Here is a 26,279-nt window from a genome sequence, read left to right as displayed (position 1 = left end):
TGTGCATGTTTTTGTCAGTCAGTATCAGTTAAATCTGATTGCAGATTTAGAAAGTACTGTCTACAGTATATACTCCGTAATCAGATGAAAAAAATTTCTGATATGCGAAAATTGTGTTTAAATTGTGACTTGAAATCGTCATGTTATTCTGTGACATCAAAACATAAACAGGCATGCACTTGCACACATTGGATAAGCCAGTAAGAATGCTGGTAAAGGTGGTTACATGCAGAGTGAAGTCGGGGTAATTGGCCAAAATGTAGGTTTTCAGTGTATAATTAACCGTTTATGACCTTACCCCAATAAAGGATAACCGTTTAAAGCAATTACAGTATATGACCTTATACATGTTGTCTTGTTAAGCATAAACGGTGTGAGATTGTGCATGCAAATGCTTTCAGTGTTACCCTAAGATTTACTCAAAAGAGCCAGAAGTTTGTCCTGTCAGTCATCTGACTGATGAAGTAATTTGTTTTCCTGTTTGAGGTGTTTACATTAAGGCTTTTTATTTCAATGGAGCCATCAGTCAGATTATTTTTAGATTATTAGACTCTATGAACTATAAATGCTGCTCTTGTCAATTAAATCTGATTGGCTTATTGTCTGTGTTTCAAACGGACCAGTCTAATAATTGTATTAATATTTGAGCCTTTCAGATAAATTTACCTATCTTGCAATGATAATCTTTAAACTGACACCTTTATGTTGCTGGCATAATTGTCTCATTATGTTTATGATCTGTCTCAAAAATACTTTTCACTGAATTTATCTGTGTTCAAGTGTTTTTAGTGTCATAAAGTTTGTAAAAGATAAACTTATCTCTGGATTGGAATGCTTAAAAATACATTGATATCAGCTAAATGATTCTGGTCCGAACATGCTCTCAGGAGAGGAACTCAAGCCAAGCTAATCTACTGTATATTGAGTTTATTTATCCTATATGTGCACTCCACAAGTTTACTCATGAATAAGCGCTTTTAAATGCAGTCTGATTTTGGCAGATCATGCTGAATCAGTGCTGTGAGCTGCAGTGAAATCCTCTATAGTTCACCCTGCTCTCAATGAACGATTCATCCACAAAAAACAGGCCTGCATCCAAATATCAAACCAATGGATTTTATGGCTTTTATTCAAGGTATTTGCTGCTTCATAAAGGGCTCCATTTTCCAACACAAAAAGGTGAAAAACATAAATAAAGATAAGACATCCACAGCGTATAAAATGCAGAACTGTATTTCACAGGGCAATAAAGAAGCCGCCCTGTGAATTGAGTGTTTTGACTTCTTGAATAGAAAGCGATTTTATTGCATTGTTTTGTCTGAATCCCGTAAGATGCTGTTTAAGCAATATAATATTCCTTTTGTTGTGCCCCTATGCGGCCTGGATATCAGAATTAATTAAAAAAAAGGTTTGATCTCTCTTTTGGAGTTGGATCATATTTGAGTAATGCTCAAAATCCATCTCTTTCAGTGTATAGAGCGTTCAGTGTTATAACAGCAAGAAAATTAGGATATGCTTTTGTAAAAAAATAGATCCATAATTAAGAATAGAATTACCTAATATATTTACTATGCTCTTTCCAAACAGTTTATTAAAAGAGAATAAATGAAATAATTAATTCAGTTACCTTTATCTGCATTTAACGTACAATGGGTTCCAGAAGTCTAAGACCAATGTATTTTTATTTTACAAGTTATATTATCACATAACAGTTAAGTAACAAAAAAATTCAATATTGAGGAAAAAAAAGGTTAGGTTGAATTGAAACATATTTATATATCTCAAATATTTCCTCTACATTTTATAATTGTATTTCTTTTGGATGCCATTGGAAACATTTGTGAAGAAAGAAAGCCTGCAGAGCTGTCCACCAGTGAATCTGCAGTCTGCTCTGAGAAAGTTGCTTTTCAAATTTTGGTCAAACTTCAATGGAAGCTGGTGCCTATAATAAGTAAAAATGCTTTATATTGTTCAGACGTGAGTCAGGGGTCTTGCAGATATTTCCAACAGCCAGCGTGCCATTCCCAAGTGAAGCCTCTGCTTTCAAGCTCTGACTCATCAGAAAGATAGCAGGGTAAAACCCGTATTTTGAGGGCTCTCATTGCATTTAAGTTTTTATTTGCTATAGGGCTGCAGCTAACGATTATTTTGATAATTGATTAATCAAACGATTATTAGAACGATTATTTTACTATTCTGCTATTATTGCAATGATTAATCATTAGTGCGATTATTCAGCTTGTGCCCCGAATTAAAAGGTTGTATTAAACATGCTTACTAACTATAAAGAGGACAAAATCATCTTTTAAAATACCTCTATATGACATTCTCTTCATTAAAGGAAATAAATACTTTTTATTAAGTTTAATTCAGTAAAGAAATTCACAAAAAGTGTTATGAAGTGATTTTGATTTGTTTTACATTTAAAATAGTCTAAAAATCCTTAAAACAAGATACATTTACTTGAGAAGCAACATAAGATATTTATCTTAATGTATCTTAAATATGAATGTATTTTCTTCACTTGGTTATACTTCTGTGAATGCAGTTCTGTAAAGACAAAATGTACTTATATTCAAGATCTGTTCTCTAAAAGCAAGTCTAAATATCTTATATGTAACTTCTCAAGTGAATGCATTGGCTATATAGCAAACAAATAAATAATTGGTCATGAAATATTGATTTGAGTTGAAAAAAGATTTTTAGATATTTTAAAATTATTTGTATTTCTAATATTATATTCAACATTCTCAGAAAACAATTTTTTCTTCTGCAGTATAATTGCTAAATATATTTTTTTAAAAGTTGTTTTAAAGGAGTTTTAAATATTTATATTGGAAAACAAGTCAAAACAAAAACAAATCATAAACGTATTTTGTTGCTGTGTATAATGGGGTGAAGACTACATCTCTCATCTTTCTGTTCACTTCAATCCATCTTTAACTCACAAAAAAACAAACTCTCTCTTATTAATAAAGCTGCATATTTCCAATTTTCTTCACGATAAGAAATGCACAGTGACATATATTATGATTCAATAAGTCACGAGCCATCATGTTATAATCTAGCTGCAGCAATCAGTGCAACAGACGGGAGCAGTTTCAATTTCTCCCCCTCAGATCGGGACATTTGTGCAACTCATAGAGGTGCTGACCACACAGAGAAATTCCAGTTTCAGAGTTTGTAGTTATTTACATGATCTGCTTCCGTATTATTTGAACTTTAATAAAACTATAACGCATTAAATATAACTGCATTTAAGATGTACATTGGAGTTTTCCCTTTAAAGAGCTCTGGCTCCATTTATTCCATAACATGTGTGCTTCTGTATTTATTTATTTGGTATTTTTGTATAATTCCCTCATACTTTTGAGATCTACAGCTGTTTGGAAAGTTTAGAGTGTATCTGGACTGTGAGCTGTGTAATTCTTCCTCTTCTCAGTCAGGTGTGAACTGTAGTGCTGCTCTTGTGTGCAATCATTAGTTTCATATGATCTCATGTTACATTAAATGAGATCAAATAACTGTTCGACAACTAAAATGTTTTATTGTCGATAACATTGACTAATCTTTTCTTAATTTGCTGGTGTATTAGAGTCTGTATGGTGTCTTTGAAGACAACAACATCTCCCAATGGAAAGATGATGGAATAATGCTGCAATATATTTAACTATATCTAAAGACGCAAGACCCAATGACTCATGCTACACCCTGGGAGAGAAATTTCCTTTAATATTCTATAGTTTTTTGGAAGGCTTTTACATTGCCAATATCTCACTTTAGCCGAAGTGCACATTGTGTATTTTGGGATTGAAATGCGTACATGCAGTACTTTAGGGATTTTGACATTTGCTGTAATTTGATATTCTCTTAAAATAAATAAATAAACAGCATTTTTACTTGTAAGCATTATGCATGCAGTTTTAATGACCTCATATTAAGTGGGAGACTATGGACTTTTGGTACTTACTGAATGTACATATTCTTAAAATTATTTTTAAAACATGATGAGTTACTGCACCAAAAACATATTTTCCCCTATACAGTCATACTGTATAAATGTTAACCTAAAATCTTTAATGAACAGGTAACACTTTATAAAATCTTTGGACTTTAACATTATAAAATGTAGTATGAAATAATAGAATGAACAATATTTTAACAGCATTTGGTATTTTTGGTTAATTTATGAAGTTCAATAATTAATGTTAGTTCATGTTAGTTCAATGCATTAACTACTGTAATGTTAATGTATACAACATTAAAAAAGATTATTAGTAAATGTTGAAATTAACATTAACCAAGCCTAATAAATATTGTAAAAGTACAGTTTATTGAAATGTCATGTTAACTAATGCAACCTTATTGTAAAGTGTTTCCAATTAACCTAAAGTCTTGTTGTTAGCATAATACATTTTAAATTTAAGATAAAAAAATAATAATAATTATGTGTGTATATGTGTGTGGGCACTAAAAAAATATTTTTCTTTTATTTATTTATTTTTTGTCCCGAGTCCATCTGGCCATTTCAACCTTCTTGCTGTGTAGCAAATCGATAAATAAGGGGTGTGAAAAACTTCAAAGGAACACACAGGAACTGAGATTGCCTCCACACATTGTGTCCACAAAGCACAATATTTTTTTTTCTTATTCTGCCTTGCTATAGATTACAATCCCTACTTCTCAAAATAGCCCAGAGGAATTGCAAGTTCCGCCACCTGCTTGGAAGAGTGGGTGAAACCCATGGGCAACCCAAACCCTATTTCCTTCCACTATTTCCCCCCCAAACCCTCCTCCTGAGAAATAGCAGCAGTCAGGCAGGCCCACTGCGACTCACATTGCAGCACTCACACAGTGCTTAGGTTACCAGGCAACAGTGCTGTGAAGACGTGTTAGCTGCTGAATCGTAAGTGGAGTGAGCGAGGAACTCCAGAAGCTGTGTAGAAAAGCCCAATGCTGGGAAATGCTAGAAAGTGCTAGAAGTGTGATTGCAGAGCGGTTTGTGGTGTTCGTAGGTGTGCCCCAGTTTCGCCTGCTGGTTGTAACTTCCTCTAACTGTTTTGAGTGCCATACAGAGGCAGAACACTTGTGTACCTGGAGATTGTGATGGCTTTGTGGTTGTGTGAGTCAGAATATGAGTTGTAATTCTACAGTTTGCATGGCTGCCAGAGGGCAACGGCTCCTTTTCTAATGTAGGTCATTGTGCACTTGTCATGGGCTTGTATATTACAAGCTGTTAAGAAAATATTATGAGTTATAAGGATTATTAATTATTATAAAGTCTGAAGAGATTTTCTTACTGAAATAAATGTAAAAATGTTTTCCAGGCGAAAAAACATCCTTTATACAAGATACATTTACTTGAGTTAAATTTACTTTAAGCAAAATTGTGTAATATAATAAGATGTGTTTTTAGAGAATATATCTTGATTTAAGCTTATTTAATAATAAGTTATTGGCAAATTGTTTCTTATTGTTTTAAGCATAATCCTCTGTTAGATTTATGCTTAAAACATATTTGCAATTTGCTTCTCAAATAAATGTATCTTGTTTTAAGTATGTTTCAATATTTCTACTGCGACGAGTGATTAAGAACATGTTTTGGTTTTAAATGAAAGTCAGAAGCATATGTTTGCTATCATGAAGCTCTTACATCTCTCAGAGTTGAGGAGAGGACAAAAATTACAGTGGCAAATGTTATGATCTGTCTCTTTTTCAGTTTCTTTCTTCTCACACAAAAAAAAATATTTAAACTCTAATTAATATTTCATTCACAATTATTTATTTGTTTGCTATATAGCCATGTAACAAGCAGTATATTTTACAGTAAGCCAGTGGTCAGCATCGTAAAATATTGTCCATTTAGTTTTATTTGTTCTCTTTGCAACGGGGGCCTGATCACCCTTTCTTCATTAATATTGTAATAATGACTGTCTGACTTCACATAATCCCTCTTATTACATGGATACTTACCAAATATTCTGTGTGTTCATCACCAAACATAATAGCTCTATTTTAAAGCCTAGTGAGCTGCCTTGCTTTTTCTACTTCTTTCAATGGAAGCATCCTAACCATCATGGAACTTCATAAAGTGACTCAATTGGAACATTCTACTTTGGGACTGTTCACACCAAACGCGTCCATGGGCTAAAATGCTAGATGGAGCATTAGGAATAGAGCAGAAGGCACATGTCTCGACACACGTTTTTAACAGTTAAAATATTTTTAACTTGACACAGCATCTAAATATATAGGGCGCTCCTGCATGAGATGCTGAAAATATAGCAAGATATGACGTAATGGTCAAAGACGTTCTACTTTTGCATGTTTACATAGGAAAACAATCGAAATCCGGCATGGACGAATGCAAAACCACGTTCGAACTGAATGGCTCTTGAGGCAGTAACTTTGGGTGCAACACAAATAGTGCTTCTCTTGCAAAGTGCACAAGAGACTGGACAAATGATTCCAGAGTTAGCATGTTAGCATGTGTGTCTTTGGTCGGTTTGTCTCTCTTCCGGTCAGTCTATGAATTGTCCTGTGTGTAAGTGTTGAAATAAAAAAATTATAAAAATAACTTTTCAGAAATTCCAAATTCCAGCATTATTTCTTTTAGCTGTTAGACAGTTGTTTCCTCAGATAACCACTGATGGGACTTTGCTTTAACTTTCATAATAAACAGAATGTTCCAGTTGATCATGTTTCACAATATTTATTCTCCTCATATGATGGAACAGTCATATATATCTAAAGCTGGAATTTGGACATAGAATCCCTCTATGGCCTTAGAATGACTGACATCTATTGTGTTTTGCTGTATTGCTCTGCCAGGGTAGATGAGAATAGAGGAAGTGCTGGGACTTTGAGACTAGCTGTAGTGGAGGTTGAAGAGGTGAAAAATGCATGAAAATATTGAGAGGAGCTGTGAATAAAAAATAAATCTTTATCCACACTCATGATTAATAACCCATCCAATGGGTTTTAATGATGGAACATTCTGACCCAAAGTTTGTACCTTATCAGTGAAGCAATAAACAGACACTGACAAAATGAGACAATTTTATTTTGTCAGCTGTAATACTGCTGAGAATTCCAGCTGAAGATGGAAGCTGTATTTTGGAAAATGGTTGTGGGCTAAGCTGGTTATTAGCTGGTCCTAAATTAACATGTTGCTTCCAGATGTTCATGAACCCTTAAATCAATCTCAATGGACAAGCATCATATATATTCAAATGTCTATACTTCCAGCCTGCACTACTGTTTGCACGTTCAAAAAAGTCATATCATTAATATAAACAATGGTGAGCATGATTCAAATGTTGCATCTGTTATGTTTTGGGTTAGTTGGTGTACAGTTAATAAAATTTGCATTCTGTTGACTACTGTATATAACATCATTTACAGCTAAAAATACAACTCACTTTTGGTGCCTCTCTATGGACATTTTATAAAGAAACTGAAGCTCACGAATGCCCATACGTTCAACAACACTTCCAGCTTCAGACACTGGTGGCAGTGGTTAGAATTTCGGTAAGCACAGACAATTTCAGCAGTTGACACCTACCAGCTTAAGTGTTATAAATAACAGCAATGAAATCATTCTGGCATGTACATTGCCATTTCTCAAAGGTTTTGGCTGTTTTGCTTCAGAGTATAGCTTCAAGAACTAAATCAAACTTGCCTTCATGAGCAGTCCTGTTGCTAAGACTGAGATGAGGTTCACTTCTAGCGTAGTTCCGTAGTTCCCTCCGGCTTGGAGTTTTATAGTTCTTTTGATATTCTTGACCCAAATCAGTCATATGACATGGTAAACATTCACGTCAGTGCTTTCCTGGGTGTCTAGCGGCTGAGTGCAGAGATACAACTGTGCTCTCACTGACATAATTACTGTCACCACAAAATGAAACAGAATATGCATGGGGCTTTCTACATCATTCAGGGGAACACAGGATGCAAATGGGCCGGGCCCAGAGGCACTGGATCAGGCCCAGCTGTTGATTGGTTAGTTGAAGAATTGATGAAGATCACACTTAAGTGCCAGGCAGAACTAGAGGCTAAAAGTAGAATAGCTTCTTTGTTGTCACAACTCATTTGCTGTCCGTAATTTGATGCATTTCCAGGTAAAACAGAATATTGGGGAAAAATGATATGGCGAAACTTGCATTTTTTTCTCTTCCTTTCTTTTTTCCTCCCTTCATACTTACTAATTTATATCAAATGGAATGGAGTAGGTGGACCTGTTAAACGAGCTCAACCTCCTGGAAAAATTAAACCTAGTGTGCTTTGCCCATGGCAGAACTTGCCGCAACCTGCTTGGATGGTGGAGAACTGAGAAGGAAAATGAATGTGTAGTGACACAGAGGAGACAGACAGGATGAACGAGTGTTTTAGATGGGGAAACACACTCGACTTGGTTGCACTAACTATACTTTCACCTCTCTCTCCTCTAAATCTTCCTCTGTTATAAGTGCCTGAATGTGCTGTATTCTTTTTTCTTCCCCATTTCAGTTTTTTTAGTAATTTCTGAAAGAAAGGATGAAAAAAAAAGAGAATAATTCATATGGAGGTTTGATTCAGAGTCTAATTTCAGATCGTAATGAAGGTGTTTAACTCTAAAGTAAAGGCTGAGGCATTACTTTTCATATATCTTGATTCTGAATGCGTCTAAATGTAGGATTGCTTTCATCTCATTAGCAGAGAGGACACAATATGTGAGTCATTTAATCGAACCTTCCTTTTTTCCCCGTACTTTAAAGTGCTGTGTGTAATTAGTTTGATATTAAAGGAATAATTCTCCCAAAAATGAAAATTCTCGCATCATTTTCTCACCCTCATGCCATCCTAAACTTTCTTCTGCTGAGCACAAACGTAGATTTTATAAAAATATAAAAATATCTCAGCTCTCATGTTCAGTACAATACAAGTGAATTGTGGCCAGAACATTGAAGCTCCAAAAAGCCTGTAAATGCAGCATTAAAGTAATCCATACGACTCTGGTGTTTAAATCCATGTCTTCTGAAACAATGCGAAAGGTGTGGGTGAGAAACAGATCTGGAATGGCATTAGGGTGAGTAAATGATAAGAGCATTTTACTTTTAGGGTGATCTATTACTTTAAAACAATTTCTCCTATCTCAGCTTAATATGCTGAGACAGAGACAGTTTAACAATGTAGTTCTGTGGCACTACATTGCAACATTGGGTCAACCAGTGAGTTTGGGGTAGGACTATCTATTTGACCAATGACAGACAGGGGGAGTGTATTTTCATATAGGAATTTGTATTTGAATTTGCTGCTGTCATGTGTGTTTGGAACCACATGACGGTGAGTGAATTACAACAGAATTGTCATTTTTGGGCTATCTATCCCTTTAATGAAATGTTTAGGATCCTTCCACCCTAAATGTGTGTATTAGTTTCTTTCAACCTTTCTCAAAGCTGTCATCTAAGACATGATAAAACCTGTGTCTTTGGCACCCTATCCAGCAGCCAGTGACTTCGAGTACGTTGTTGCTGCCAGACAAATTGGACTAAATGTCAGCTGAGAAACAGTAATTGCTGCCTAAAGGTTAGGCTAATTTCAACATGTTCAGGCACATTTTATGGTACTTTCAGAGTCCTTTTTGCCACACCTTTGACTTTGAGACACCTATGTCTGAGATTAAGGCCAAAGCCATGTAGTGTCGCAAAGGTTTGTTATGTAATTCTATGGTTCATTACCTAATTGTTGCACTGCAAGACAGTGAGAAACTTAACAAGGCACCATTCCAGTCCTGTATTAGACCTAAAGGTGGTGTAGACTGCACACTTGTTATTTACTTGACTCTGTGGGTGGGTGCCTCTAACTTGTGACTGGTTTTATAGTGAGTTTAAATGTAACAATACGATTTTCACTAATATTTGGTGGAATTAAATTCCTTGCATCAGTGACTGCATAAGGTATCCTCTGTACAATTTAAGTAGCCTATCATAAAGCTCCAAATACTTTATATAGCTAATAAGCTCTAAAGCTTTATATTCCACATTTAAAATTAAATGTTTTTGTAAGTCCATGTGGTATTAGTGGAGCTTATAAGACAAGCATCACTACACCTTTGCTCATACTTGTTGTAGTTTTTTTTTTTTGTAAACATAACACTTGGCACCTAATTGTCCTATTGAGGAAAGGTGTGCCTTTTCTTATCAAACATATTTTCAATTTTCTCCTGGAGAACAATAAAACGGGCAGGAAAAATTCCAATCATTAACCCTCGGTGTGTAAACTCTGAAAGGTGCATGATAATATTTGTGTGTCGGTGTGTGTTGCTCTTTGAATATTACCTTCAAATGTCTTTACAGCAAATATTTAAAGAGTGTGTGTGGCAGCGGGGGTGTGGTCAAGTGCCCATCCGGAGAGAGAAAGCGGTAAGGGCACTTATACCTGAGCTAAATTATGCCTAATACCTGTCTCAAATTCCAGAGAGCATGGGAAAAGTGGCATAAAAGCACCCACACCACCAGCAGAGGGGGGAGAGAGAGAGATACTGGATCGAGAGCCTTAATGTGAAGCTGTTGAGTTAGCGTGAAGTCACTGAGTTATTGTGAACCTGTAAAGCAGGGAAATTGCCAATTAAAAGTTCCCTACCTGTGTTTGAAAAATCCAGCTCCCTGTGTCTTCCTTCTTTTTTACAGTGTGCTATTTGCTTGCTCCTAAATGAGAATATAACTCTCAAAAATAACTCACTTTTGGAACTGTTTTAGTGGTAGCAGCTAAAAGTAGAGTGGTGTGTTTCTGGTTAATACTGTAAAATTCCTCTGCAATGCTGTTGCGACTATAATTGACCCTGTTGATTAATAGTATATAGCTCCAAGATGCCAAAGTTGGTCTCATGAAAATGACATGAGTGTGGCAAAAGTTTGGGGAAAATTATCTCCTTATACATATCACAGCAATTCCAAGATTAAATGTCCACTGAGTGGCGCTAAAAGTGAGTACAATTTTCTCCCAAACAGATGAGGTTCTCAAGGTTAATACTCTTATTGAGTTTTAAAATGAACAAAACTGACCTTCCTACTCTAAACTGATAGTGTCATAAAAGGCATGTGAGATGACAATTGCCACTTTCGGATCATGTGTCCACATGTTCTTTAAGATTCGTTCCCTGGTCTTTACACAGCAAGTGCAACGCTGTAGAGCTACAGCACGATTTGATTATATTTGAAAAAGCTTATAAATGTATTTAGTTGCAGTATGTAATGCAAACAATAAAATGCATTGCCTGAAATCATGGGATATAGAAAAGTATTTTGATATCATAAGATATATTTGTGTGAGGAACAGTGTGAGGTATCTTTTTTAATTGTGTTAGAGTCCTAGTTAAATTTGTATTTACATTTTTACATTTTTTTTGGGAACGCACTCCACTAGAAAAATATGTCGTTGTTGCCAGTTGTGTTGTTTTGAATAGTGAAATATAATAATATACTTCTCAAATAATTTCTTTACTTTCAGGTGGCTTTGCAAGATGATCCGCTTAAACCCTTAAGCCTCTATTTAGGCAGAGTTTTACAAAAAGTCAATAGTACTTATCTGGACAGACAGATCTTCCTTGAAATGACGACAGATTATATATTGTATATAACAGTTTTGGATTTACGAATTGCACACTTTGAACACTTATTTGTGCAGTGTTAGATTTGATTATGGCAATTGTGTAGAAGAAATACTGATGTGGCACCTTGCCTTGGGCTCTTTAAAGGGATAGTTCACCCAAAATGGAACATTCTTTCATAATTTACCTACCCTCATGCCATCCCAGATGTGTTTCACTTTTTTTCTTCTGCAGATCACAAATTAAGATTTTTAGAAGAATATCTCAGCTCTGCTGGTCCTCACAATGCAAGTGAATGGTGACCAAAACTCTGAAGGTCCAAATATCACAAAAAAGACATCATAAAAGTCTCCAGTGTTTTAAAAATGTCCATTCGGTTTTAGGGGAGAACAAACCAAAATAAAACTCCTTTATCATTCTACATCTTGGCATGGCAGTCTCTAGGCACAATCACTATTTCAAGCTCAATGACACTTACTAGTGCTTGATCCATGCACAGAGCGCTAGATGGCACAATAGGAAGTGTAATCAAGCTGGAAATGATCACCAAGGAGACTGCTGTCAAGATTTAGAGTGAAAAAGGAGTTATAGGATTAGATCGCTTCAGAAGACATGGATTAAACCACTGGAGTCGGATGGATTACTTTTGTGCTGCCTTTGTCAGATATTTGGACCTTCAGAGTTCTGCCCACCATTCACTTGCATTGTGTGGACCTACAGAGCTGAAATGGTCTTCTAAAAATCATAATTTGTGTTCAGCAAAAAAAAAAAAGTGCGTTATACATATGGCATGAGGGTGAGTGAATGATGAGAGAATTTTCATTTTTGGGTGAATTGTCCCTTTAAGGGAAAAATAATTGTAGTGGTGGTTCTTCTTGTGTACTGCATTCCTTCATTTTTTTTTGGCCTAGTATTTCTGGCTCTTCTGTAGGCTGTGGACATATGGCCACCATCTGGTTGGGCCTGTTGGCATCAAGGTGTACATGCTGGGCCCCAAGTAGGGGCCTCTGGGTTACACTAACCATCTTACCAGGCATGTCAAACAGAGAATCTCAGTTAGAGAACAGAAAAAGTCAGTTCACCCCTATAGACTACAGCATTACCATGGTCATGGAAAACCTGGAAATATTGAGAAGTTTAAAACAAAAATAGTTTTTCAGGCTCTGAAAAATTATGGAAATTAATAGAAGCTTAAAAGTCATGGCAATTTCCATAGTTAACAAACATACATTATTGTAGTTATACTCTGTTCTAAAATATTTTAACAACTAGATAATGCTCTTGTATAAAATTTGCTTTCAAGCCATAGTGATATGCAGGTAGTGAGCGAATCATTCTTTTGATTTGGTGCATTTTAATGAATCATTTAAAACCATTTAACTAATTGGTCTCAATCATTCATTTGTGAGTTGGTCTAAAAAAAATCCTTAGACAGTTATCACAACAGTAATGGAAATTCATTGGACAAAAGTGTGAAATCCCTTGATCTGTTGCTGGGCAAGTTGGTTTGAGACTTTTTATGACCTTCTGACAGTTCTTCTTCTTATCACATCATGTAGATTGCTTCAGTTTCAAAAGAAATACAGGTTTGAACTTTTTTTTTACCTGGCCAAGATTGAGAATTGAGTAAAGTGAGAATTTGAAAAACTAAAGAGGAAGCCAAGGAAAGAACAGAATAGCATTTGTAAGGTATAAAAGCTTGTAAAATATAGTCTCATTTTATATTTTTCCCCATGCCTTTTTTCTCTCACGCTACTCCCTCTTGCATCTCTTTTTACAAGTCTCTACATCTCCCCGATGTTAACTAGCTGTATCTACCTTTCCTTCCTTTTGTCTCTATAAAGCAGATAAGAAGCATGTTAAAAAAAAGTCAGGGTTGCGAATAGGTCACTGAGTCTGGCTTTGCTATTGGCTTCAAAATTTCTGCTGCCTCCCAACAGCGGTTGGCTACTGCTGAGGCCTGCAGGTCAAAATGCATTCACGTCATAAACCCAAATGCACCACATTTTAAACACACTTTGCAGCATGTTGCCCACACAATGTTAATTAGATAGGCAATCATATTTCTGGGCACAAAATCTTTGCATCCAGGCCTCCTCTGCCATATATTTTACCTTTGCCTCGTACTTTTCTTTAATATACAAACAAAACAGTTATTATAAAGTTTTTCTTTGTACAGGGCACTAGATGTATTTAAGGTGCACTTTTTGTGTTTTATGTTGTCTTCGTTGACTTGCAAAGCGAGTGTATTATTTCTAACCAACACTATTGTAGAAATGCACTGTTCGCAGTTGGATGTGATTATTACAATATTCTGCATGTCCAATGACAGGGGTGTTACTGAGATAGAGTTTTCGGCTGGTCGTGTGATCTCAACATGTCTACCCCCATGAGGCGACCCACTCAATGTAAAATAAAACAGCTTTTTTAAACTACTTGTATGACTGAAGTCTTCATTTAATTTCAGTGTACATAATATTAAACATTTTTCAAAAATGCTATCGATTTCTGTGTGTAGAACTTTTTAAATGGGTGAAAAATACTGTATGTAGCTTCAAAGACCAGGTACAAATCTGATGCATAAACCATGTACTGTAGGAAAAAAGAGAGGGCATTAGAATATAAGTCTGTTTTGATTGGTTGGTTTTGACTGCATGGCTTCTGCCTGTTACCCTCTGTCGTGATGACTCAGGCTCAGGGAGCACAGATGGAGAGCAGCAGCATGAGACTCTTTGATCCCATTATATGATGAGAACAGTATTAATTATTTGTGGTGTGGCAGCATGTCCAGAGGTATTTGTAGCAGGCGGGATAAAATCATCTTTGAAATTGGCTGGATGTCGGAGACTTGGCCTTGCAGGTAGCACACATTTGCCGACATAAGACAGTGATGCTCATGTGCAGACGACCTGAGTGTGAATAATTTCCTAACAGTCCATAAAAAAGAATGAAAAATAAGTAAATTGTCTGGAGAGATTTACTTTTGTTGTCCCTTGTAATGCAAATGACTATTGGGAATATGGCTCTTTTAAACAGGATGCAAAACTCTTTACGTGAACATTTGATGTTAATGCTTATTATAGTGGCAAATTATCTGATTTAGTGTGACTTCCATTAGCAGAAACAATGGTGGTCAGAACATGGAAACGGAATTGAAACACTTCCCAGAAGAGTGAAATGTCATCCTCTAATGTTCAGAATGTTGGTGGTTGGGAATTTCTGTGTCCTTTTCCTCAAAGTAATCTTAGCTGTCAATCATAAGATGTGAAAATTTGGCACAATTTATCTGTGCATGTTATTTGCAATCTTTCATCGAAATAACTTGCTCCGCCTCTGAAATTACTTTTCGTCTGACTTCACCAACTTTTTTAACCAATCCGCTCCAGCCACCTGACTCCATGCCCACTTTTCATTATCCATTCCATTCCTGATGGATAAATCAAGTCCCACCCTATTTTTTCTTATTGAATATCCTGTTTTTCATGGAAATATGATAGAATCATTGGGTAAAATGGCATGCCATGTTTGCTTTAAGAAAGTTCTATGTATTGATGATTACCTCAAAACAAATTCCCTTTATATTCTGAGCACCAGAGGTTTAAGAAAAGGGATTTTTTAGTTTTACAGGACTAATTGAGCTCTACGGATACTGTACAACTCAGCTTGGCCCTCATTAAATTTGCACTGTCCCCTGTTGATCTCCCTGCTTCAAGCAGATGTGAAATGCCAGAAAGGCAAATTGTTGCTCGTAACTACAGCAGCTGTGAAACAGTATGTGTTAAGAAGAAGGGGCATTCACCTCAGTTGTCATGGTGAAGGAAAATTCGGACACCTCAAGGGGTGTTTTAATGAATTAGCATTTGAGGCATACCCCAGCCCGTCTCAAAATTTGACGAAATCAAAGTTGTATGGCGCTTCCCTTGTGTTGTTGTAAACGCAGATATATTTATTTTGTTACTTGTTTTCAGGCAGACCTAAACCCAAGAATAAATTGTAACACCTTACCCACACCCTAAACATCCAAAAAGCCCTGTTTTGTGGCACGGAAGAAAGAGAACCATCCGTGTTTTGAACATGCAATCGTGAGCTTTTACTTTAGTTTTTTTAACCCCTCACCCAAACCCCATACCTAAACCTAACCATAAAGTGGAAACCAAATTGGAAAATTGTTTTTGTATGATTTTACCATCTCGTATGTATTGTCATTGCCTAAGTAGGCTTAGAAGATTTTACACTCGTGCATTGGTTTTCAAACCAAAAACAAATCTCACTCGTAATTTTTTGTTTAAAAACACATTAATGTCTCTAGTCAGATCCTAACTAGAATTAGACAAACATTTTCATCCATCGGAAACGGAGCATTTTATAAATTTTTCTCCATTTTCCAGTTTTCAAACAAAAATGGATTAGTATGGATGTGGCATTCGTGTACTTTGAAGCTTTTGGTGTGGTGGTGGTGTTATGTGAGTTGCATCATTTCTTTTTTAAATTAAAGTAAAAAATAAATCAAAAATATCTCTAATTTCTAAACATATCATTTTATGCAAATAACCAAATACCACAAGACCTAATGACACATTTTCTGTAATTTCTCACCAAAAACGGTCTTTTCCCTCACTGCAAATTTTTTTTATATAGCCTTTCTTCTCTTGTTCAATTTTCATATGACTTTCAATCAAACGTTCAGTGTAACTTTTCAGATGCTCACGATTTCCATACTTGAAAGTAGGACTCAGAAGGAAATATTTTCTTCAGAAGGCAAGCTACTACATTAATTTGTACAGCATCCTTTTCATACACACACTCAGGAATTATTTTGGGAGAAAGCAGCTCCCCTAAAATGTAACTTTTTGTCACTGTGCTTTACCTTCAAATCCAACACATTCCTGCCTCTTTCCACCAATCACACGGCTGCTGGGCAGCTCTGCCCTGTTGCTATGGAGACTTGGCTGTTAATATTCTGTACGAGTCTCACTCTGGTTAGAGAGCGTCCATATACCATAGAAAAATCGATGGGACATTTCTCCAACTAATATATAGGGCCTCTCCTTCAACAAATTGAATGCAAGCTAAAGAGTTTTGTTGTCTCGTTCCTTCGTTGATTTACAATTGTCCTGATCCTCAGAAGGATACTTACATTCAGTTAACGGAACAAAGCTTTTCTGAGCCCCTTTGAATATGAAAAAAATCTAATTGCTCTTTCGCAATTTTATATCTCCTGCAAAGTTGTTACTGCAGGTTGTGGAATTAATCTTTCTCTGGAATTAACAGATTTTTCCCCCCGTGCTTTATCCCGCTAGCGGAAATCAAAACAAAGTGCCTGAGTGTGCTCTCACAGGAGAAGAGGTTTCTATCACAGGAAAAGAATGGGAAATATTGAGTGTAGATGTAATTATTAAGTGTGGAGCTGACAGTATCTCAGGCACGCTAGAATATAGACCTACCACATCACTCACTCTTGCCAGAAATTACGATTACAGGGAGACCAACAAAGGGAACAATCTTTTACTGTGTTAAAACTGTGAGCAAACTGAATTGACTGAATTGCACGAATGCATTATTAAAGGAAATGTCTAACATTCTCATTTATTCACTCTCATGTTGTTCTAAACCCATATTCACCCTTATCTTGGGGACTGAGAGCCTTAGTCGCCATTCAGTTTCATTGCATCTTTTTTTTTTCTTCTACAGAATGAAAGTGAATGGTGACTTTAACATTCTGCCTAACATACATTTTTGTGTTACATGGAAGAAATTAAGTCATATAAGTTTGGAAAACAAACTGTTTGGGACTATACAGGTCATGGTAAAATAAATAGATTTCTATGTTTGATTTTAGGGACTTTTTCGTAAACAATTTTGGTATTGTCTTGGGTTGACACTTAAAATCTGGATCCTTAAGCGAAATCAGTTAAGAACCACTGTACTGTAGTACTCAAACACATACACACACAGTCCTTTCCTTCTCTTAATGTATTTATAGTATTTGTTTATTTAAGCAATGCCGTTTGAAACCTGCACCATCAAATTAATAATCCATTTGACATTTAGCTAATAGCCCATAATTTACCTGCAATTATAGTGTTGATTTTACTCCCATCTGCTTCGCTGACATTGTATGCCTCTCTATTTCCTTAATAAGAAAAAAAATTGGCTCTTTAAGAAGTGGCAGATGTAGTGGCAGAGGGGGATGATGTGATAGTCTGTTGTGTTTGAGAAATTCTGAATTTATGTCCAGTAGATGCATCCAAGTCATCTTTGGATATCACTTAAATTCGAGTAAATCCAGCAGAGAATTAAGGCCTTATCATTGCATTTATTTATTTGGCAGTGGTACTAAAAGTTCCATACTACAAAGTTTCACTACCATCAGAATAGTAGTATTCAAGACAGATTAAAGTGCAACAAAGATTTTATTTATATTTTTCTTTTAGTGACTGCTTAAATGCTCATGGTAAAGATTTATTTTTATCCGTTTTTTGAAGACAGAAAGTGAGTCAGCTTCATGGATGGAGTTGGGAAGGTTATTCCACCAACATGGTACGATGAAACAGAAAGTCTGGGAAAGTTTTTTGGTGCCACTTTGTGTTGGTACAACAAGGCGCCGTTCCTTTGCCGACCACAAGTTACTGGTGAGAATGTAGCTCTGCAGAAATTATTTTAGTATTTTGTTCTGTATTCCAGCATCAGAGCTTTGAATTTGATATGTGCATCAACCATACAACCATCAGCCAGTGAAGAGAGACAAGGATTGGTGTAACATGCGCTGTCATTAAAGACCAGACGTCTAATTGTGCATGCAGGGAGGCCTGCAATGAGAGTGTTACAGTAGTCCAGTCTAGTTTTAACAAGTGACTGAACAAGAAGTTTTGTGGCATGTTCAGAGAGGAAGGGTCTTATCTTCCTGATATTGTAAAGTGTAAATATACATGATCCATCTTTGTGATGTGGTCTGTGAAATTTAGTTGGTTATTGATGGTTGTCCCTAGATTTTTTACTGTTTTTGAAGGTGTTACTGTAGTTGAACCCAGTTGCATGGTGATGTTGTATTCAACAGCAGGGTTGACTGGAAAGACAAGGAGTTCAGTCTTGGGTAGGTTAAAGTTGGTGGTGTTCCTTTATCCAGGCCGAGATGTCTGCCAAACAGGCAGAGACTTTAGCAGTCACCGAAGACAAGTAAAGCTGTGTCTCATCGGTGTAGCAGTGCTAAGAGAAACCATGTGCCTGAATGATGGGTCCCAGTGATGTTGTGTATATAGAGAAGAGAAGTGGCCCAAGCACTGAGCCCTGAGGTACCCCTTTAAGTAGCTGATGTCACTTGGACACCAAACCTCTCCAGGTTACCTTGATGGACCTACCTGAGAAATAGGAATTAAACCAGTTAAGCAGAGTTCCTGTGATGCACAGAGTAGAGAGGTTGGAGAGTAGAATCTGATGGTTGACTGTGTCAAATGCTGCAGAAAGGTCCAGTAGAATCAGGACGGATGATCTGGTTCCAGCTTTCGACTGTCTCAGCGACTCAATGACAGACAGCAGGGCAGTCTGAAGCCTGACTGATTGCCATCCAGTAGCTTGTTCTGTGAGATATAGGCAGAGATCTGATTGAAAACTGATTTTCGCCATGAATGTGATGAGAGAGACGGGTCTGTAGTGTTCTACTTGTGTCGGTTTAAGTGCAGTTTTTTAAGCAGCGGGGTTACTTGAGCATGCTTAAATTTAATGTGAGTGCAGGTAGGATGGATGGAGAGACGGCCGGGAGAAGGTGTGAAGGAATGGGGTCAAGGGAATAGGTGGTAGGGTGGTTGGAGAGGAGGAGTAAAACATAGATACAGAAAAGCTGCATATAGGAGATGGGTGTTTGACAGGGTGTGGTGCTGAAAATGTATTGCTGATGGCTGTAATCTTATTAGTAAAAAATGTTGCAAAGACATCTGCTGTCAGTGATGTGTCAGGCAGTGGAGGGGGAGGACAGAGAAGTTTGTTGAATATTCTAAACAAGCTGCGAGTGTCTGTGGTGGTGTTGATCTTGTTCTGGTGATAGGAGGTTTTTGCAGATTTAATGTTATCTGAAATAGATACAAGCAGAGACAGATACTTACCCAGATCTGTTGCATCTTTAGATTTCAGTAATCCTCTACATAATGACTGCTCCCCAAGGGTCCCCAAGGTCTTGAGAGAAGTCATTAATGAGCTTTTAATGTCCATTGAAAATTAGGTAAGTGTTCACTCATTGAAACGGACTGCATAGTTTTATAAACACTTTTATAAAATATGCTGCAATGCTTGCAAGATGCGTTGCATATAAATTAACTTGAATTGTGCTAGTGAATGCAAAACTTGCTGCCATGTGCTAGGATGTTCTTAGTGGTTGCTTGGGCATTGCTATTTTGTTGATAAGGTGTTCTGAATGGTTGTCAGGATATTGAAATGTGCTTGGAAGGAGTTCTTAGTGGTTACTTGGTGGTTTCTTACTGGCCAAAGTTAAAAGAGCCCATCCAATGTCTCCATGATATTCTCATCCCAGATTTGGCTCAGGTCCCTATTTTAATAGTAGTCTAAGGGATTTTCACCTGTTTTATTGTCTGTCAGTCTGTTTTATTAGAAAAACCCTTAACCCCAATTTCGAGCTACAGCAATAGTGATGCAGTACTTGGCAAATGTGTCCTTGCATCTAAAAAAGCTGAACGGAGCATGATGAATTTAACAGAATGCAGGCGCAATAGTCGAATATATCAGTCTAGATCATGTTGCATAGAAAACTTTCAAAACGTATTAAGAAACAGTGCAGACGGACACAAAAGCGCATTTGGTGCTCCTTAGCAAATGCCACTAATGATGCTTAGTCAGTCCTTATTACATAGACACACCTTTAGTAATTACAGCAGAATATAAAACAAAATTGCAGTAACTCAGTTTCAGAAACACAATATTTTCAATAATACATCCTGTTGTCTTATTTTGTTGAATAAATTGGATTATAGGAGCTAAGGATTACCACTGAACTATAAGAGCTAAGAGATATTCAGGTCAGTGAATAGCTTATTGTTGTAGAGGTTTCTCTGAAAAATAAAAGATTTAACTTAAGCTCAGACATATTCTTTGCAAACATTTGCTAGAAGCTTCACATAATTGATGTCTTTCTTTGAATTAAATTATATATTAAAAAATCTATAAAAAACAAAAAAACAAAACACCAATCAGCGCATAGGATATAAGAAGCTGGACTAGTTCATCTAGATTTGTACATTTTTTAATCTTATTGTTTTTAGTGTCAATGCTTTAAGTGACAGCATGCTTTAGTTATTAGACATTTGCATGGAAAATCCCTCTTGAAAGTGTTCATCTTTTAAGTCTCATTCACTTTAAAGCACAGCATACACACCCCTTTTTTAATGTCCCATATAAGTGTTGTGTTTTAATAAGCCAAGTCAAGTTAAAAATATTCTAAATTGGAACTTTCAATATATCGTTTAGCTGTTTTTGAACACAAGAACACGTTGTTATGTAAACGCTGTAACGATATCTCTAATTTAATTCTAATGTTTTCCTTTCCAGTTCTGGTGTCCATTTGTTGTCAGCTAACACTATGAGGTCACCAAGTTTATCTTTAAAAACAAGTCTGTCCACTTATCTTCTCCAGAGAGCAAGCTTCCTAGTTGTTCTCTAAATAAAGAAGTCTCCCTGTCCCTAGTGCCCTGTCCCTCCCCAACTATGATTAAACTGTCTAGCAACATTTGAACTCCATTATATATGCCATCCTATCTGAAACTTAGTCTTTGCAAACTGTTCTTAGAGTAGAGTTCTCTGCATTTCAGTGTACAAATTGAGCAAGGAATGCATAGTTAAAGAAAGAGGTTTTTAAAAATCACAGACTGCATTATGAGCTAAGGAATGTGTTTTTCAAGCAGTTGGCCAAAGCTTGCATACTAATATTTCACACGGTCACAATCTTCAAAGGACTGTGGTCTCATTTTTCGAATCCAGCCTTCTTCACCTTTAAGTTAACTCCATATCAAGCAAAGAAAAACATTGGTGAGAATAAAAAATAGCAGTTGCTTCACTCTCAGTGGAGAATACAAGTGCTGGAGCTAGATAAAATGCTTGAAACTCGGTGAGGCTGCAAAAATGGAAGACAAGAAACTTCCAAAAAGAAATGTCACTATTTGATCTGATTGTATGAATAATGCAGATGTTTTACTGTCCATAATAATGTTTTAGCACGAGTGAAGGGTTTCACAGACAGAGTTGATTGGGTAAAGTGGTCATACAATATAGAAGTATACCCCCTCCCCCCACCCCCCTCTGAAACTTATATTTTGGCCCGAATGAAAGAGTCATGAGATGAAAGATTACTGCCAATCAAAACATTCTAACGCATATTAAGTAATTCTTTACAATAAGATTGAATATTGTATGTTAGCATTAGTTAAAACTAAAAGCAAAGTAGTATGATACAGCATTTAAGAAGGAATGTTAATTTACTGTATAAATATTGCTATTCATTGTTTGTTTATGTTTGTTCATAATGCATTATCTAATCCATAATGCCTTCATGTTAAGGTATGCAACTTTTTATATATATATATATATGCTGTGGATGGTCACCTTGGTATGGAGCTGTCCAGTTCTTTTGCAGTTTTTGTTTGTTTGTCCTGTGTTTAGTCATTTATTTCAGATCAGTTTTACCAGGGATGAGCTGCTGAAAATTCGGCAGCACACGCCATACAATCTTTGACAGTTTTTTGATTATTCTGACCTTTTGCTGGACATTTTTGTCAGAGCAAGGAATATATATATATATATATATATATATATATAATTTAAAACCCTAGTAAATTTGTTGTAACAATTCCCTGCAGTTTCCAGGTGAAATGAACACTAGAGGTGCTACAACAACTGTTCACTTGGACGCCCCATCAACTGTTTTATTCACTTTCACTCAAATCATTAATTTATTGGCTGAATATGACTTTATAGATACTTATTTTCTCTCTATTCCTCAGACCCTGCTATTTTATGATATCGACACACTTTCACTCTAAAGCATCTTTTGAAAAACGCTTGTATGACAGACCCACCTACATACATACACTTAATCCAATATGATTAGCTTGTGCAGTAGCTCACCTGATAGGGTGTTGGACTAATGAGAGGATCGCGGTTCAAGTCCAGACATGAACTCAAGCTGACATATGACACAACAGAGTCATTGAAGTGGCACGAAATTATGTGGTTGGTTCAGAAAATGTGATTTTTCATTTTGCATTTTAAAGCACCAGTTGTTAGGTTTAGACAAAAGTTTTACTTTGGAGAGGTTTAAAAACATCCATCTAAAATTCTACTTAAAACCTCATCTGGATACGACAACATTTTCCTTGCTTTTGGCGTTCCCAGCTGAACATTTCTCTGGAAACCTGCAGCCAAACATGTTATACAGGGCATACATTCTGTATTGCAAAAATTTTGTCATTTCCATGATTGTCATTTCATGAGATCAGGCTGGTTTATAATGAAAAATATATTTATTTCTGACACAAACACATGGTGCTAAAATTATTACTCATTATCATTATTACTGAGCCCTATAAAAATCCAGCAAACCATTTGTATCTTACATCGTGGGGCTGCATCCATCTCAAAAGGAAATTATAACAAGGCAGTCAACCAAAACAAAGCAGATTCCTTCGCTCAAACTCCCCTCAAGATTTCTTAAAAGCATCATGTCACCCATGAACAAAGTTGTGTCTCTTGACAAAGCATTCAACTTGTCTTCACTGTCTGCTGAATATTGCACATCCTCCATTATGCATATACTCAGTAACCACAGAAATATTCACAGCAGTGCCAGGTCATTTTAATCATAGCTTTATGAAAACTCCATGAGTTTCTGTTTCTCTCCCAGTGATGTCTGGTGCTAATGGATTCATTCAATATACAACAGGATACAGGATATTTACCTACCTCTGAGAGACTGACAACACAAATCCTTTTAGATGAAATTCAAGAATATAGCCTACTTAAAATAGCTTCCTGGTAGACTGGTGTGCATGTATGTGGTACACTTAGCAACAGTCTGGGTAAAAAATTGTCACTTTTGCCCATTGTCAATTGAAAAATCAATTAATAAATACAGCAAATGCTGTTTTTTTTCTTCTTTTTTTATATAAATATTCTAAAATGGCAAAGGGTTTATTTAGGGGTAGGTTATTTCCTGCATTGAGGTTAGTTTGTAGTAATTACAATTAGCTACATATAAAAATAATATAACTCTTTGGAAACCACCATTTTTATAGCTACTGTCTGGGGATCAGATTGGTTCTATATACAGTGCAACAGTGCCCGTCCACTTTTTCAGCCGTCTTTATTCATTAAGAATATTTCCCATTAATCTTTGCCATAAGGAGTTCATAAACTTTTTCATAAAATAGTTCTAAGCCATGAACCAAATCAACCAACTCTGAGGTGAATCACACAACAAACTTTTGTTTGAAGCAAGGAAGTACTTGAAAATCTGACAAAAAGGCAAAGGTACAAGAATTTGTATTCACCGTAATGTCCTTCGTGAGGATAAAACCTACAATCCCTATAAATATTTAACTATTGATTGAAAGTTATCCATTATATGTTTATAGTGAAACATTCAAAAGTAGTTTGAATATTTCGTAGATAGACCGACTTGTTTGCATCATTTACAGTGCTGCTGAGATCATTTGTTGCGCTTTGTTGGCCACAATTCTCTAATTGGTGGATTGTTTCTCTTCAGGGTCATGGGTAGTGTAGTTCTTTAGCAGGAATTCTGCTATTGATTGTGATTTAAAAAAAATGAAGTGTTAATAACACAGACTGATTGCTTTAACAGAAGCATATACCATCAATTAACAACCTCGTAGCTCATGGTAGGTCTATCTTTAAAGGTTTAAAAGTGAATGGCATTTTTTACTCCTGGAAACCAATTGTTGCACTCTTGTTTGTACCAATGGATTGTTAAGGAAAACACTATAATAAACATACTAAATAATGTCTTAAAGGGATAGTTCACCCAAAAATGTAAATTCTCTCTTCACTAACTCACACTCATGCCATCCCAGATGTGTATGACTTTCTTTCGTCAGCAGAACACAAATTAAGATTTGTAGAATAATATCTCAGCTCTGTAGGTTCATACAATGCAAGTGAAGTGTGATCAGGCCTTTGTAGCTCCAAAAATCACATAAAGGAAACATAGAATTAATCTATAACATTCCAGGTTCATCTGCTGAACTCAAATTAAGATTTTCAGAAGAATATTTCAGCTCTTTTGGTCCAAACAGTTCAAGTGAATGGGTGCCAAAAATCCAAAAAATCAAAAAATCACATAAATCGGCATAAAAGTAATCCATAAGACTCCAGTGGTTAAATCCATATATTCAAAAGTGATATGATAATTGTTGGTGAGAAACAGATCACTTTCACATTCTTCTTCTTGTGTTTTTGGTGATTCACATTCTTCATGCACTGGGCAAGGAGAAGAAATTCAAGGAAAAAAGGACTTTAATATTGATCTGTTTCTCACCCACAGTGGAACCTACAGAGCTGGAATATTCTTGTAAAAATCAAAATTTGTGTTCTGCAGAAGAAAGAAAGTCATGCACTGGGATGAAATGACAGTGAGTAAATGATGAGAGAATTTTCATTTTTGTGTGAATTATCCATTTAAGTCAAGTACAGATATCAAACCTTTAATTAATACCCATTTAGAAACACAATCTACTCCCTGCGTGTGAAGACATTCGCTCAGACAGATAGCTGCATGTCTGACCCTATTCACCTGTGGCTGAGCTCAATGTCCCATCTGTCGCAGCCTATTTCTCCTGTTCAAACAAAGGCATTGGCTGTGGATGTGTGCAGTAATTTGATTAGGGTTATTGAATGAACAGTAGACGACCAGGGCTCCAGCCAAAACGACATGTTGCTGCTGAACTCACCTGTGGGGGCATGGCTTGTTACAATTTGAAAGCGGTCCAACACAAAAACAGCTGTTTTAATTGCTTCAGGGGTTGTTTGATTTGGCTCTCAAACAATAATAATGTCATAACACTTTGCTCAAAAAGCTCCATGGCCCCATTGCAGATTAATTTTTTGCCTGTTTTTGTCTTTTTTACGCATTTGTTGACGTTTGATTCTCTGACATCTGATCCAGGTATATTGAGTCTGCCGGACAGTCTGAACCTACACCATGACCAGCAGCGAACAGGGAAAACCGGAGAGGGTCATGCTCACAGCCAGGCAGAACTCCGCACCATTGAACTCTCCCTCCTGGCGACCCGAGTGGGGAGCATTGCAGAGCTCAGTAAGTGCTCACGCCTTATAAATTTGTGTCTTTAGGGTTTTTTTGTGTCTGTCAGGAATGTTGGAATTAATTGAGTTTGTTTTGTGAAAACATAGCCGTGTACATTTTAGAATCACTGAACACAGGCAAACACTTTGTGTTAATTTTCATTAATTACAAGCATTATTGCATCATGCAATTCTTAAAGGGATAGTTCACCCCAAAATGAAAATTAAGTCATTGTTTGCTCATCCCTGTGTTGTTATACCCCATATGACTTTTTCTTAACACAAAGGGAGAAATTGTGAAAAAAAAACCTGTACTCAGTGATGTCATATAATTGCAGTTTGTGGTGACCACTTTTTCAAGCTTCAAAAGTAT

The 26,279-nt window shown here is 36.3% G+C and overlaps 1 protein-coding gene across 2 annotated transcripts in view; it reads left to right on the top strand.

Moving 5' to 3' along the window:
• Positions 1–26,279, top strand: part of LOC127638744 (ankyrin repeat and BTB/POZ domain-containing protein 3-A-like) — a 168,419-nt gene that overhangs the window by 84,500 nt on the left and 57,640 nt on the right. For both annotated transcript variants that reach the window (XM_052120460.1, XM_052120459.1), the window contains exon 2: positions 25,770–25,919. In XM_052120460.1, coding sequence (XP_051976420.1) covers positions 25,770–25,919 — 150 coding nt within the window. The remainder of the gene's footprint in view (positions 1–25,769; positions 25,920–26,279) is intronic.

Source organism: Xyrauchen texanus, chromosome 47 (genome assembly GCF_025860055.1).
Source record: "Xyrauchen texanus isolate HMW12.3.18 chromosome 47, RBS_HiC_50CHRs, whole genome shotgun sequence".
NCBI classification, from domain to species: domain Eukaryota; kingdom Metazoa; phylum Chordata; class Actinopteri; order Cypriniformes; family Catostomidae; genus Xyrauchen; species Xyrauchen texanus.
Note: the sequence above shows the minus strand (reverse complement) of the source record. Positions and strands in the feature narration are given on the sequence as shown.